Below are 16,455 nucleotides of genomic sequence, written 5' to 3' on the forward strand. Positions count from 1 at the left end.
TGTCACCTTGTTCACACGTCTCATTCACACTTCATACATTACCTGCAGTCACTCATTACCCTCCTTATGTATGTAATAAATGTGTAAAAAAAAAATTCTATGTGTGGTGTATTATTTTAACCAAAAGAGGAACCTAGTTCCTTTAATTGTGTAATCTGTGAACAACGGAGAACCAAACTGTCCTGCCCAGTGTTCCACAGCAAGCATTCAGCGTGTATTTATGTGTGTCCAATATCAAACAGAACATCAAAACATTTAAAACACTAAAATCATCGGGGTTTTAAGAAGAGATCCGTTTTCTCCTATTGATCAAAGGGACCCGTCCTTTGGACTCCAACCAGTACTTCTCCTTTTTTAAGTTTTAGAGGATCTTTTCTAATAAAGTCCTCTGGGCCTTCCTAACCCTTCTGTAGTTTAGAGAATATTACTAAAAAATATTCTCAAGGCCTTTAACCTTTTAATTTGTTTAGAAAGGCGTTACTAATAAACCCTTTCAAGGTCCCAGACCTGCACTGAGGTATTTATCCGACACCGGAGAGCGACCCGTCGGCCGCAACCGTGGTCAGACCTCAGTTCACTCTTATCTTTATTCACTTATTCACTTATTTCTTATTCACTTATCTCTTATTCACTTGTCTGATTCTCAACAAGCCTTAAGTAAGCCAGACAATTTTGGTTATGAATTACTAGGAGTTTGGACACTAAGTATTTTTATAGTGTTCAATATAGCAGAAATAAAAGGTCTGCTTACCTTGTTTTTGTGTGCACACAGCTTTTGTCCAAACTCCGTTCACTCAGACCAGGCCGAAGTCCTCCCCTCCGTCCAGTTGACCTGGAGCGGATCCTGTTCGTGACGCCAATTGAAGGATATAAAAAAAAACAACAACAGCAATAGAATAATATTAAACACAAAGTGAACCCGTCTTCCTTCATTAAATAGGTTCTTTTAGATGTTAAGGAGGAATTGACTTAACCAGGCTGGCGGAGAATGAAGACAACCGGACACCTGCTGCAGATGGGGAATCAGTGAACTTTTATTGAGACAGAGACAAGCTCTCAACACAGCTCACATCAAGAGAGATTCCAAATATTTGCTGTGAGGATGGGTATATATTCTCTAAAACTTACAGGAGGGGGTTGTGAGGAAAGTGCTGCATTAGCAGAAAAACAACTCCATAAAAGGAAAGCGGCCTTGGGTGTTCTAGTCTCTTCGCTTGCAGATATCTTTCACCTGCAGGATGAGGCGATCGCTTCTTATCGCTCTCAAGGCCAAAGTCGTGAGCACATTTTTATTACACAGTTGCACAGTAACTTTAAAGCTGAACAATATTTAAAGCTGAATAATGTTTGATCAGATTATATTTTCTTCAGGTACCACCACTTACTACAGACACCGATGCAAGTTTGTAATAGTCTGTTAATTTAGACTGAAAGAATATAGAAACAATATTAACTCACATTATATATGTTAATTACTAATTTGCTTATCGCATAATTTCGGTTACCATTAGCTAACTGGAGCTAGCTAACATTGGCCTCTCATGGTTTTCGATAAACAGCCCACATACCTGTAAAATAACAACACCCAGTAAAAGTCCACATATAGAAAGGGTCTACACTCGTTCTCACTGGTGTGTTAGCTTTAAAATCTTATTTACCTTCAAGTGTAAAACTCCAGATGGTAGTAGATTTTCCAAAGCGAGAGACAAAAATGGCGGACAGTGCAGCCGATTTTTCCTTTCCAGGGGGCGGAGCTTGAGGATAAAACACGACTAACTTGTTTCTTTTCAACATGATTTGTTCTAAAAGAATCAATATTCTTAAAGAATATGTGAAAATTAAAAGACAAAAATATGTTTAGATGTGAAATTTAAATTAGTCATGCTGGATATATGAAGTAATTCTATGCAAATTCAACAACCACCCTATTGCATTTTTTTCAGTGTACTGTGGACTGACCAGATCTGCCATCAGCTCAGAGTGCTGGATATCACCGCAAACCTGAGACAAAGTCATACAGAACAGGTGTGTAAAACTGTGATGGTGTCAGTGAAATAACACTGACTCATGCAGGACTCTGATAAAAACTCAGCTTGTGGGCTAACAGACTAAAATCAAAGAATGCTTCTCTTTTTCTCTTTTGTTAAAAACTTTGAACATCCAGTGAGACACAGAGTAAAGTGACTTTCCGAGATTGTTTCTTCTTCTACAGATTCAGATAAATGATGTCATTTTGAGCCAGAAAGAACATTTCCATCATAAAGTAGAAGACTTTTATATTTGTAGGAGCCATAATTGAATGTATTGAATTTTGATGATCACTGGGTTTTTATTTGTTTGGTTGTTATGGGAGTCACGTGGGTGCTAGCGGTGACATAAATGGGCGTTGTCACTCTGTCATTCACGGGTTTTGATTTTGACAGAGAGGAGGGCTGGGTAGCCGTAGTTTTTGTTGACCGCTGCACTACATGTTTCGCTTCGTTATATTAGAGCCTGTGATGTTGTAAGAGTTTGAATCAGGAGCCGATGATACTACTCTGTAAACTCTCAAAGCACTTTAATTAAACGAGCAAACAATTCCATCTCTCGCATTATTGCGTAACTTTGACAGCGCGTCAGGCAAATAGGCAGGCTCCATCCCCGGCCTGTAGCGACTGTGGAAGTCGCTACAATGTTCTTTATTTATTTATCTGGTAAAAAGTCTCATTGACTTTAAAATGTCTTTTTCAAAAGAGATCTGGCCAAGACCAGAAGCTCCAGTTTTCTCTGCTTCTGTTTGCAGCAGAGCAAAAAGGACAGAGAGCAAGGGACAAGAGAAGACACGAGACAAAGACGTGAACGGGACCAAATACTAACCAAGACAACCTAAACAACAAATACTGAATAAATTCTGATTTAATAAAGTAAATCAGAATACTTTATTAATCCTGAAGGATTAATAAAGTATTCTGATTCTGATAACTAGGAAACATAAGATACACAGAGAACAGAATAATGATTAAACAAGACTCAAAAAACCATAAACACAAAACACTGGGTCAACGACCCAGGTACCCTAACAGCCGAGGGAAAAGATGACCTCCTATTCACATCAGTATGGTATATTTTACTCCCATATCACTACTCAAAGATCATATTTTATTGTTGTAGGTTGTGGAGGTGACACACACACAAGCTGTAGTTCAACAATGACTTCATTCCTCTATTGACCTATAAAGAGGTCTTGTTACATAAGATTAAAGCTGGAAACTGACACACATAAGCCCAAACACATTGTGTTATTGTGGACGTTGAAGTCACTGCATGTGTTTTTCATGAAGATTAAACTTTCCTGTGCTGTTGGTTCTTTGTTTAATTCTGTTGATTCTTACTTTTTTGTTCCTAAAGTTTAGTTTAAACTAAACCTAGTGTTCACATTTCCCCTGTCTCGTGTAGTCAATTAGGATCAGCTGTGTCTTTGCCATTCCATGTCTCCCCCTGTGTGTATTTATACTATGTGTCCTCGTGTGCTCCTCGCCGGTTCATCTGTGTTTTTTCCTGCATCATTCTGTGTCGTCTCCCTGCATCTCCATTTTAGGTTTCAGTTCTGTGTTGTGTTAGTTTTTTCCAGTTTAGGTTTCACCTCCTGCTGGCCTCCTTCGCCCGTTCCTAGATGCCCCTGGTCTCATATCGCACTGGACTTCATCACTGGTCTCCCACCATCCTCAGGTAACAGTTATTCTGACCATCATCGATCAGTTCTCCAAAGCTGTGCATTTCATTGCTCTGCCTAAGCTCCCATCAGCTCTGAACACCAGCCAGATTCTTACACAGCATGTGTTCACGTTCTGGGTTTGGAGAGAGTTTTGCAAGGAACTAGGGGCTCAAGTCAGCTTACCATCCGGTTTCCATCTCAAACTAATGGGCAAATGGAACAGGCAAGCCACCTTGGCTTTCATACCTTGGCTCAGGCGATTAGAGGATCATCAGGGGGTCCTTTTGTCCCTCTGTGGGGGGATACTCCCACTAGTTTTAAATCTGGGACTCCCCACTATTTGATCTTAGAACTGAAGAAGCTTCTCGGATGAGAGGTGATGAGAGGTGAAAAGTCTTGTTGAGACTAGTAGTTAAACATATGCCATTTTATGACCAGTAGTCAATGTAGTAAATTAGCTTAACAGCTGTAGGCCATATATTATCCTTTAGTTCTAATGGTGTGCTATGTATGTAGTTTAGTCTCTATTATACTCTTGAATAAAAGAAACATAATCATTTGTAGTTCATTAGACAAAGTGTGCATTACTCTGTATCCTTGATCAGCTGTGAATGTCTGACACTGTTTTCTTGAGATGTTTTATTGCTGAATCATGTGAAGAAGGCTGTAAGAGGGAGACTAGGTGTCTGGGCAGAAGAGATAAAACCACATTCCTTACCCCCCTTCCTGCTTCACACAGAAAGACAGGGAGGCAAGGTCAGGAGCCAGGCTCGCTAAGAATTAGAAAAACATGTGAAGATGCAGCTTTTATGACAAAGAGGGGGGCTGTGACTAGCTATAAAAGTCTGTGAAAGTTGCTACCATTTTGAGACATGCTGTCGAACCTCTGCAGGCATCTCTCCCGTCCGGACGTTGTAATGCTCTGACTGTTGAATTGTATGGAAATAAATGATTGTTGATTGAGCATTTATACACCGAGTATTGTCCTTCCTTCAGCCCAAAGATTCAAAGAATTGGGAGATTTCAACAACTTGGTGCCGTGTGACCCGGATCTTTGGTGTGCTGAGGAAGTGGGGCGAGGCGAACGGAAGACCGGTCTAACAACAAAAAGGTAAGCACAGCCTGTTGTATTATACCAAATGTGCATATTGGGCTTTCCAAATTAATCTGTTCACTGAGTCACATGTATTTTCACAGTAAATTTGTCGGTGTCTGGTTTTTGGCGCAAGATACTAACAACATAAGTTGAGGCTGAATTCCAGTGTGTTAAATAAACTGCTTCTACCGAGAAACTAATAAGATACTACGTTGAGCTAGTTCCAGCCACTTTACCTTCCACATTTAATTTTGTCTAATACTGGCTTCTGTAGCAATAATACGTTAGAATTTCTTCTGAAGACGCGGCCATTAGTCCAGTACATTGAAGTCGAGGTTTGTTTATTTTGTTTATGGTGTCAGTGACGTCCTGGCTTTTGCCGGCTATGAAATAGAAGTTGATTTAAGGAAAAGCAGATGCTGGCTTCACGGTGCAGTTGAACGCTGGCAACGCGAGAGCGAAACACGTCCGTAGGTTTGGTTTATGATACGGCCGTGTTCCGGTGGTGCGGCCGTGAAGTGCAGTAGTGGTTGGTGCTAGTTTTAGTACATTGGATAGAGGTTTGACGGTGGTTTGTGGCGTCAGTCGAGTTTTAAGGGCTGCGGTCATAATACAAAGTAAAATTTTAAGTACATAGAGCAAAACCTGGTTTATGATGTCAGGTATAACTTCGGGGATGCAAGCATCACTTTTATGATGCGACTTTGCCCCGTTGTGGCGGTCATAAGCGCAGAGAAAGGGGTATTTTGGTCTATGGTGCAGTGTGCTTTAAGAAGATCTAATAGTTGAGCTCAGAGGTTTCTGTGTAAAATTCCCGCTGAAGAAAAGTGTTGTGTGTGTGTGTGAAGGCGCGCTCTGAGTGAGAGTGTGTGCGAAGCTGCGAAGCGCGCTCTGGGTGCTGTCTTGTGTGTAAAGCGCGCTCTAGGTGTTGTTTTGAGTGTGAGTGAGGCGCGCTCTGAGTGTGTTTTTTGTGTGAAGTGTGAAGTCTGAACACAGTGACAGTGACGGTTGATGTGTTTGATTAGGAGGACATTAGAGCAAAGACACATTTTAGGATCAAAGGTTGATGCCTAGTGTACCTGTGGAAATAATTTTGCCCTAGGAGTGGCGACCCTCCTGTTCGTGGACGCGCGGCCAGGACCGGCGGCGTCCGGGTGCCGAGGTGGTGACTTGGGGAGGTGAGGGCCCCCGCATAGCTACGGAATAACACTGGGACCGCAGCGTAATCGCGGGTTCACATTTATTCCGGACTAGAACAAGACACATTTTGCGAACAAAGGTTGAGTCTAGATTAGTTAAGAAATAAAAAGGTTAAAATTCCTCGTTTCAGTGGTTAAAATTGTTGTGTGCCTGTCCCCTGACGAGTGTGAAATTAGAATAAAGAGGGAATTTGGAGCCACATAGAGATAGACGGGCATAATTGGGTGTATTACTCTGTGGTGTAAACATTTAAAAAGTATTATAAAAAAAAAAAAGGAGAGAGAGGGTGAGAAGTGTGTGGTGGTGTGAATATGTCGGGTCTTAAATCTGACATAGAAAAAGGAGTGATGCAGGGTGAGTGGAAAACTGTTGATGAGCAGGTGAAGGAGTTGTTGCGGGCGCTGAGGGTCATGCGACCTGGCAGCGTGGGTGAGAAAAAATCAAAGGCTGCAGCTGTGGCAGCGAAAGTTAAAAAGTTGTGTGATAAGGAAGGAGTGAGAGGAGAAACAAGAGGTTCGTTGGCAAAATTGCTTCTGGGAATAGCACAGAAGCTCCAGGAAGAAGAGCAGGAGATTAGTACACAGTTAGAGGAGGCCTCTTTCTGGAGCAGGCGGAAACTCGGGAAAAAGTTGCAGGAAATTCAGGAGGAGAAAGCCCGTGTAACGAGGTGGGCTGTGACATGCCAGGGGGTGGAGCACTGGATGAGGGAGAGAAGGGAGGAGCCTGAGAAGCTGATGCTGCCGGCTTCTCCGGTGAAGTCATCGCTCACTGGTTTTCCCCCTCCCTATCAGGCCCCCGCCCCCCTTTACCCTGTGCTGAGGGTGGAGCAGGGCTGTCTCTCTGGTGAGAATGGCCAAGTTTTAGAAGTGACAGGAGGTTATGTGGATTGTGATATATCTAAAGAGCCCAAACGACCTACTCCAGCCCCGAAGAGTGAAAGAATAAAGCAAAGCTCCACTTTTGTTAATGAGGAGGGAGCTTGTGGCGGAGTGCAGTCACCGCCCATGAAACAGTCTCCCCAGCAGGTAGAGACTGAAGAAGAGCGGGCTGTGCGGCTGCTTGAAACAGCTATAATAACTCTAGAGCAGCGTCATCAAATTTCTGATGATGAGGCAGGTAGTGGAGTAGTTGTTGCACCACAGGTTGAGAAAGGTGAGGTGTGCGGGCCCGATGGGGACGCATACGAGGGCTGGTTATCCGGCACACTGGATGATAATACGCCAGTAAGTGTCTGGGAAAAGCAGAAATTAGATGCAGGGCCGGAGCTAGAGGGCCGGGGCCGGAGCTAGAGAAAAATCAGGAAGAGGCAGAGTAGTCAAGCCCAAACCTGCAAACAAACCACACCCCATGACGCGTCGGAGCCAGGAAGATAGGGACACTTTGTCTCTGCCGGGGACATTCCCCCTGGTGGTGACCGCTGGGGGTCACATGAAATACAAACCATACGGGGTGGGAGATGTAACTGCATTGACTGAGTTATTACCTCCTATTACGGACGGAGGTGCGAGGTGGTTGAGAGAGTTTGACAGAGCAACAACAGGTGTTCAACTGGCCCTAGGTGATTTCAGAGCTGTGGTGGCCAGATGTGTCAAAGGCACAGCACTGGATGACATAGAAAAAATAGCAGGTACAGCATTGATGGTTGATAGCACCCCGTTCTGCCGTGTTGTGAATGAAATATCTCATGCATTACGTGAAAAATATCCCACTCCAAATGCTGCTAAGATTTTGAAGTTGTTGTGGAAGCCTGATCAAACTCCAAGGAAGTACATAGAACAGGCTAAAGCCACATGGGCCCTTAACACTGGCCAGCATCCTGGTAGAGAGGGGATGCAACAATTGTGGTTTAGAGACGCTGTGTTAAAAGGTGTGCCCGAAAGGGTCAGAGTGGCCATGACTGATAATCCCGACATGGAGGGGGCGGAGTCTCACGTGTGGGAGAAACATCTGGTGCATCGCCTGCAGACAGCTCATGATGAGGTTATGGCTAAAACTGAGGAGACAGATAACATGAAAGAGCAATTGTTGAAATTACAGCTGGGTGAAATGAGGGGAAAGGCAAATGACAAGAAAAAGGATGAAAAAATAGCAAAAGTAATGGTAGCTCAAGGTTTCCAGCAAATGGGGACTGATGTTGATCCTAATGCATTGCCAGTAGACACACCGGGACCCGCGCGAGGCACAAATTGGGGTGGCCGTGGGGTCGGTAGAGGAAATTGGGGTTCACGTGGTGGTCAACGGGGAGGAGGCGGCGGCATGGGTAGACAAAGGGGTGCGCTTAGAGGTCCGTACGTGCCAGGTACTGTGTGTTTCAACTGTGGTCAGACTGGACATTGGGTTCGAGAGTGCCCAGAACCACCTCAGCAGTTCAATACCAACATGCCACGTTCGGCCAGAAGGGGGCGTGGACAATGGTCGGCCCCCAACTCACAGATGGCTCCTCCAGGCCAGTATTCAGTGGAATACTGGCAGCAGGGACAATACTGACACACCCCACAGAGAGGCCTGGGCATAGGGGGAGGGGCAGACCCCCTGGTGCCACTGAGGGTTCAAGGACGTAACCTGCCCTTTTTAGTGGACACAGGAGCGACGTATTCCACCATTCGTACGGCTCCTGACGACATCCCACTCACAGACACAAAAATCAGTGTTATCGGCTTCTCTGGGGTACCTATGACCTTGCCAGTGACCGTCCCTCTAAAGACGGAGTTAGGACGCCAGTCCTTAACACATTCATACATGATTTCATCACAAGTTCCAGTTAATCTGTTGGGCAGGGACCTGCTCATTAAGCTTGGAGCTACTATCATGTGTGGAGCTGATGGATTAACAGTGACTTTGAAAGATGGCACACAGCTGTCCTGTTTGCAATCAGGAATGAGAGGACAGTGGCTGTTATCTGAGGATTGTGAACGCACAGCGCAGATTTACTGGGCGCGACTGACCACATCAGATGGAATTCTGGCACAGTACCAACTCTGGCGTCCCTGGATAATGTCCATGTCGGTTTACTCACCCTTGCGTGACCCCTACCACGTGACCTTGTTTTACGATCGCGAGCGCACTGAGTGGTTTGAGGAATTGTTTAATGAGTGTTTAGATGAGACAACTTGGGAGCTTAACTCTCAGGACATTTATGTTGGTACAGCTGGAGTGGCAGCGTTTGTTCCACTCCCTGAAGATAAAATGAGTTGGTATAGAATGGGGGATGAAGCGGTTCCCCATGTGTCTTTGGCAGTGCACGAGGGTCATCAAGCAAAAGATTTAGGCCCCATGGTGAGAACAGCCACAAGGGCCACAGATTGGCAACAAACACAACTCACTGATGTCTCATACTCACCCAGTTGTAAAACATATCGAATTTCTGTGACTGCTACTGATCAGAGTGTGTTAGAACACAAACTTTTAAAGCGAACACATGGCAGGGAGAAATCTGATCATGAGGAAGCTGTTAAAGGCTTAACAGAACTCCCAGACACTCTGTGGTCTAAAGGTCCAACTGATGTGGGTTTAACATTTTGTTCACCCGTCACATTTGAGTTAAAGGATGACACCCCTATTTGGCGTTCACAATACAGACACAGCCCAGAGGCAGATAATGGGATTGCAGAAACTATTTCAGGGCTCCTGCAGGTGGGTGTGCTGGAGTCGTCTTCCTCTGCATGGAATACTCCGATCCTCCCAGTTGAAAAGTCAGGCACGGGCAAGTATCGCATGGCACATGACCTTAGGGCAATAAACGCTGTCCTTAAGACACAAACAGTACCTGTACCAAACCCGTACACAGCTCTGACTAATTTATCTCCAGATCAGCGGTGGTTCACATGCATAGATTTGGCAAATGCTTTCTTTTGTCTCCCTCTGCATCCATCCTTAAGAGATATTTTTTCATTTACTTACAGGGGCCAGCAGCTGCGTTACACACGGCTGCCGCAGGGTTTTGCCCTTTCACCTGGCATTTTCAATCAGGTACTTAAAAATGCTCTTTCTCCATGTGTATTACCTGAAGGATGCACACTGATCCAATATGTGGACGATTTGCTGATTGCCGCTAAAACAGCTGATGCTTGTTTTCAAGCGACAATGACTGTGCTTCGTCAGCTGGCTAAAACAGGCTTTAAAGTAAGTAGAGAAAAACTCCAACTTGTCAGAACTGAAGTTACATTTCTAGGTCGTGTGGTGGCGATGCAGACGGTGGGCATGTTGGCGTCCCAGAGGGAAACAATTATGTCACACCCCCAGCCACGTACAGTTAAAGAAATGTTGTCATTTCTTGGGCTCACAGGTTACAGTAGACACTGCATTCCTGACTATGTGGGCAAAACCAAACCTTTGAGGGATTTGGTGAAAGAACACGGCATGAGAGATCTCACAGCTAATCTCAACTGGACCACTGAAGCTGAAATGCGGTTCATTGAATTAAAGCAGGCCCTGTCTCGTGCAGCAGATTTGGCAATCCCAGATTATAACTCTGATTTCTCAGTTGATGTTTCTGAAACAAATGGAGTAGTAAATGGTGTGTTGTTTCAGAAAAAAGGGGGAAAGAGACAAGTGCTGATGTATATCAGCATTGGCCTGGATAACACAGAAAAAAGACACCCCATGTGCACACAACATGCAGCAGGGGTAGCAAAAATAATTCAGAAAGTGGCTCACATTGTGAGAGGGCACCCACTGAAAGTGCTCACAACACACAGTGTGGTGGCCTATGTGAACTCACAGGTATTTACAATGACCCCACTGAGACAACAGAGACTGACTAAGATTCTGGAGTCTCCAAACTTGACCTTCACACATGAAGGGATTAACATGGCAGATCAAATGGGGGGGGAACACCTCATGACTGTACACAAATAGTAGAGGTTGAAGAGAAAGTAAGGTCTGATTTGAGAGCAGAACCGGTGAGTGAGGCAGATGATTATTTTACAGATGGATGTTGTTTTAGAGATCCGAGTGAAGGATTGAAAACAGGCTATGCAGTGGTGAAAGGAGTTGGAGACCAGCTGCTGGTGGAGAAATCAGGAACATTAGAAGGGCCTCAGTCAGCACAGAGAGCAGAGCTTATTGCAGTGATAGAAGCTCTGAGATTAGGGAAAGGAAAAAGAGTTAACATTTATACTGACTCAGCATATGTTTTTGGAGCAGCACATGTGGAGCTGGGGCAATGGAGGAGGGCTGGATTCAGAACAGCCACAAATAAACCGATCAAACATGAGGAGGAAATGAGACAGCTGGAGGACGCTCTGAAAGAACCTCTGGAGGTCGCTATCATAAAGTGTAAAGGGCATGACGAGTCTGACACTTGGGTGGCGAAAGGAAACAGAGCAGCCGACGAGGAAGCAAAACGGGCGGCAGGCTATAAGGAAGGAAAACAAATGGTAAGTATGGGTATGGAATGGGGAGACCTGCCAGCCCAACAGCGAGAGGACATCGAAAAGGCGCAAGGAGGAGCCTCACCCGAGGAAAAGGCGGTGTGGCAGGAAAGAGGGGCCGTACAATCAGAAGGATTGTGGAGAGGGCCCGATGGGCGGCCAGTGCTCGCAGCAGAAGTGGCCCAGGAGAAAATCAAAGAAGCTCATGGGCTAGGTCATGTGGGAGTGGCCCAGATGGAAAGGGATTTGTGTCATTGGTGGCATCCCTACATGAAAAACCTGGTAAGGGAACATGTGAGAACCTGCCTGATTTGTGGACAATACAATCCGAAGCCCACCGTGAAACCAGAAATGGGTAAGTTTCCTTTGCAAGAAAGACCAGACCAGGAAATTGTGATTGATTACACTGACATGATAACCACTGTTCGAGGGTTTAGATATCTGTTGGTGTGTGTGGATGGTCTGACTGGCTGGCCAGAGGCGTGGCCAACGCGCAGAGAGGATAGTAAAACAGTGATCAAATGTCTGGTGAATTATTATGTCCCCTGGCATGGATTCCCAGAGAAGGTAAGATCAGATAATGGCACTCACTTTAAAAATCGAGATCTCGCTGAGGTGGAATGTATGTTGGGGTTGCAACATAGATATGGTACAGTTTACCATCCACAATCTCAGGGAAAAGTGGAAAGAATGAACCAAAATCTTAAAAACAAATTGGCAAAAATCTGTGCACAGACCAACTAGGTGTCTGGGCAGAAGAGATAAAACCACATTCCTTACCCCCCTTCCTGCTTCACACAGAAAGACAGGGAGGCAAGGTCAGGAGCCAGGCTCGCTAAGAATTAGAAAAACATGTGAAGATGCAGCTTTTATGACAAAGAGGGGGGCTGTGACTAGCTATAAAAGTCTGTGAAAGTTGCTACCATTTTGAGACATGCTGTCGAACCTCTGCAGGCATCTCTCCCGTCCGGACGTTGTAATGCTCTGACTGTTGAATTGTATGGAAATAAATGATTGTTGATTGAGCATTTATACACCGAGTATTGTCCTTCCTTCAGCCCAAAGATTCAAAGAATTGGGAGATTTCAACAGTCTTCAAGCAACTTAAACAAGTCCAGACGCTTTTCTTTGCAAGCTGATTTGACTACGATGACCTGGATGACTGAGAACCTTCACAGACATAATAAACACAAAGTTTTTGTTCTATAACATTTTTCTATCATTGCTTTATTATGGATTAGGTGCAAGAGTTGTTAAAATGTATAATTAAATAATAGATGGATTCAATAGCAAACTGTGCCTCGTTCTCAGATGGACAGCAAGTGGAATGTGATAGATGAGATGAGGAGATGGAAGGAAGAAGAGAGGCAAAGAGTGATTCACAGGCAGAGCTTAGTTTATTTCCCAGTTTTGTTGCCTTATGGTTCCAAGCGCCGTGACCAATCTTTGCGTTTTATTATTATCTCATAACACTTGTTTAATCAGCTACCCTCTCTCCTGTGGACTGTTTAATCTCTACAGTCTCAGATCAACACAGCCCTGCCCTCCAGCACTATCAGCAGCAAGAGCAGAAGCAACCCCCCAAACAGCAACATTGTACCCCATCAGGTAAAAAATGGGCTACGTTTGCTTTGCATTGTGCCCACCTGATGACAGTGATGTAGTGTGATGTGATTCCATATTAGATTCTTGATGAATGTGGGTTGTTGTTCTTCAGCCTGCTTCTATGTGCCCTTTTTAACTGTGAGCACCCGCCCCTTTAAACATCTCTGCACTGCCCTGACTAAATGTATATATAAACTGTCTCTATGGTTTACAGTCTGAGTCTGACAAGCTGTCAGCTGTTCATTTCTGCTATTTGAATTGTTAAAAGAAACAAACTATTCATTTAGCAGATTAACAAAAAGAATAGAGAGGCATCCAGTTATTGACATTTATATTATTTAGTTAAAGGTTTGAACAAAAAACAATTAAACACAGAGCCTCTTCCTGCTTTCTGGAATGAATCGCAGCATGAAAACCCTTCCTCTTCTTCCTGCTCTCTAGCTCAGCACCTCCTGTCTGTCCATATCGTTCTGTGTTCCCTCCCCTTTAGATCTACATTATGAAGATGGGTGTAACCAACGTGTGTTAGAGCTGGCAGGCCCCATTCACAGCAGCAACACTTGTTGTTCAGATCAGACCAGTTTCTATATTAAGGAAGTGAAACTCACACAGTCACTGACACTGAGAGGAGAAATGGCGCAGAAAGGAGTTCAGCTAGACCGAGAAACCTTCTCTTGTTCGATCTGTTTGGATCTACTGAAGGATCCGGTGACTATTCCCTGTGGACACAGCTACTGCATGAAGTGTATTGAAAGCTTCTGGGATGAAGAGGAAAAGAAGAAAATCTACAGCTGCCCTCAGTGCAGACAGACTTTCACAGCGAGGCCTGTCCTGGTGAAAAGCACCATGTTAGCAGTTTTAGTGGAGGAGCTGAAGAAGACTGGACTCCAAGCTGCTCCTGCTGATCACTGCTATGCTGGACCTGAAGATGTGGCCTGTGATGTCTGCACTGGAAGAAAAATGAAAGCCTTCAAGTCCTGTTTATTCTGTCTGGCATCTTACTGTGAGAAACACCTTCAGCCTCATTATGATGTGGCTCCATTAAAGAAACACAAGCTGGTGGAGCCCTCCAAGAAGCTCCAGGAGAAGATCTGCTCTCGTCATGATGAGGTGATGAAGATGTTCTGCCGTACTGATCAGCAGAGTATCTGTTATCTCTGCCCTGTGGATGAACATAAAGGCCACGACACAGTCTCAGCTGCAGCAGAAAGGACTGAGAGGCAGAGAGAGCTGGAGGTGAGTCGACAAAACATCCAGCAGAGAATCCAGGACAGAGAGAAAGATGTGAAGCTGCTTCAACAGGAGGTGGAGGCCATCAATCAGTCTGCTGATCAAACAGTGGAGCACAGTGAGAAGATCTTCACTGAGCTGATCCATCTCATCCAGAAAAGAAGCTCTGATGTGAAGCAGCAGATCAGATCCCAGCAGGAAACTGAAGTGAGTCGAGTCAAAGAGCTTCAGGAGAAGCTGGAGCAGGAGATCACTGAGCTGAAGAGGAAAGATGCTGAGCTGAAGCAGCTCTCACACACAGAGGATCACATCCAGTTTCTACACAACTACCCCTCACTGTCAGCACTCAGTGAGTCTACAGACTCATCCAGCATCAATATCCGTCCTCTGAGCTACTTTGAGGATGTGACAGCAGCTGTGTCAGAGGTCAGAGATAAACTACAGGACATTCTGAGAGAGGAACGGACAAACATCTCACTGACAGTCACTGAAGTGGATGTTTTACTGTCACAACCAGAGCCAAAGACCAGAGCTGGATTCTTAAAATATTCATGTGAAATCACACTGGATCCAAACACAGCACACAAAAAGCTGTTATTATCAGAGGGGAACAGAAAAGCAACATTAATGAAACAACAACAGTCTTATTCTGATCATCCAGACAGATTCAATGAAGTGTCTCAGGTCCTGAGTAGAGAGAGTCTGACTGGACGTTGTTACTGGGAGGTGGAGTGGAGAGGGAGATGGAGAGGGGCAGGAGTTGATGTAGCAGTCGCATACAAGAATATCAGCAGAAAAGGAGGTGAATCTGAATTTGGATGGAATGACAAATCTTGGTCATTAAATTGTAACAACAACAGTTTTACATTTCGGTACAACAACATCCAAACTCGTGTCTCAGGTCCTCGTTCCTCCAGAGTAGGAGTGTACCTGGATCACAGAGCAGGTATTTTGTCCTTCTACAGCGTCTCTGAAACCATGACTCTCCTCCACAGAGTCCAGACCACATTCACTCAGCCGCTCTATGCTGGACTGAGTCTTTACTGTAATTATGGAGCCACTGCTGAGTTGATTAAAGTGAAATAGACTGAAGTCTTTCATATTGTTGTAAGTTTAAATCTGTATTTTAGTTCCCTTTTAGTTTCTCTCCATCATTATTGTGGTATTTATGTGCTGCACATAAATCAGATGTCAGTCAAACATTATGGGCAGTACCTCGACATCTTCAACATGTTGTCTTGATGTTTTTACGTTTTATAGGTGGAGCTCTTTCCTGTGTCTGTTCAGCCATGGAGACTATCAATGCTTATGGATATTTTTATTTGAAAAATTTCTCCACATGACAACATAAACTTCTCTATCTTCTAAATGTTTACTGAATATTTTTCTTAGGTATTTGTATGTTGTTGTTTCTCTTCACTGATCTTAACAGAGAAGTCTACAGACCTTCCTTTATCACACAGATTTTATTCTCATTTGTACATTTATAAAGAAAACAATTAATTACAGAGCAATAAGAAATTTTAAGAAAGTGCACTATATCATAATTTATAGTAAAGTGTATTAAAGCATCGTTAGTTAGTCACTTATTTAGTTTGGAGCTGTATCATCTGACACTGTAGAAACATTTCCTCCAGCTTCAGCACAGAATGTTAAAAACAGAACTATTAATGAGAACAAACAGTAGGAACACAGTATCAGCAAACATCATGGCTTAAAATGGAGAGTAAAAATCTAAAAAGAAATAAACAAATTAGTAAAAAGGATTTCCTGTTGACATGTTATTGGTCCTATCTTGTCTGCAGCACCTCCAGGATGCTTCTTATATGTTTCTGGTTATTTTTGCACCAATTTTAGTTTTTGTCAGTAGGAAGTTCAAGTTCAACTCAGTGTGTTTGTTTGTTTTTTTCAAACTGATGCCTGACCTTGAACACCAAACATCTGTCAATAAAGCAATGATATAAAATGCTTATATTAGTACTGAAAAACTGCATATCCACTTTACAAATATAAATAATGATATAAATCCACAGCTGAACTGGAGGAGCAGCTGATCTAGTTCACTCATGTGTTTCTGGACTAAGAGTTGGAGCAAATACCTTATGATTCAGTGATGTTTGTTTTTGTTAAATATTTTGTAGATCCAAGAGTGAGTTTGACTCATGATGATGATGTTCCGAATGAAACAAAGTTGGTCACAAATTCTTCAAAGCTGTTTATTAAGAATATATTCACTTGGACTCATGAGACAGGCTTGT

At 43.8% G+C, this 16,455-nt stretch overlaps 2 protein-coding genes across 2 annotated transcripts; both read left to right on the top strand.

Annotated features, from left to right (window-relative positions):
* The first annotated feature begins 7,337 nt into the window (after positions 1–7,337).
* On the top strand, positions 7,338–10,331 carry LOC147307762 (uncharacterized). The gene has a single exon (XM_086271618.1). It carries the CDS (start codon positions 7,338–7,340, stop codon positions 8,475–8,477), a length of 1,140 nt encoding a protein of 379 aa, XP_086127744.1. The 3' UTR covers positions 8,478–10,331.
* A 3,109-nt stretch (positions 10,332–13,440) lies between these two features.
* On the top strand, positions 13,441–15,283 carry LOC147307763 (tripartite motif-containing protein 16-like). Its single transcript, XM_086273098.1, has one exon. The coding sequence runs from the start codon at positions 13,601–13,603 to the stop codon at positions 15,281–15,283; it is 1,683 nt and encodes a 560-aa protein (XP_086129224.1). The 5' UTR covers positions 13,441–13,600.
* Positions 15,284–16,455: the final 1,172 nt, after the last annotated feature.

Source organism: Aulonocara sp. 'chitande type north' Nkhata Bay, linkage group LG18 (assembly GCF_057382095.1).
Source record: "Aulonocara sp. 'chitande type north' Nkhata Bay isolate Kocher_YH1m ecotype deep benthic linkage group LG18, A_spYH_male_GT1.1, whole genome shotgun sequence".
In the NCBI taxonomy this organism is placed as follows: Eukaryota; Metazoa; Chordata; class Actinopteri; order Cichliformes; family Cichlidae; genus Aulonocara; species Aulonocara sp. 'chitande type north' Nkhata Bay.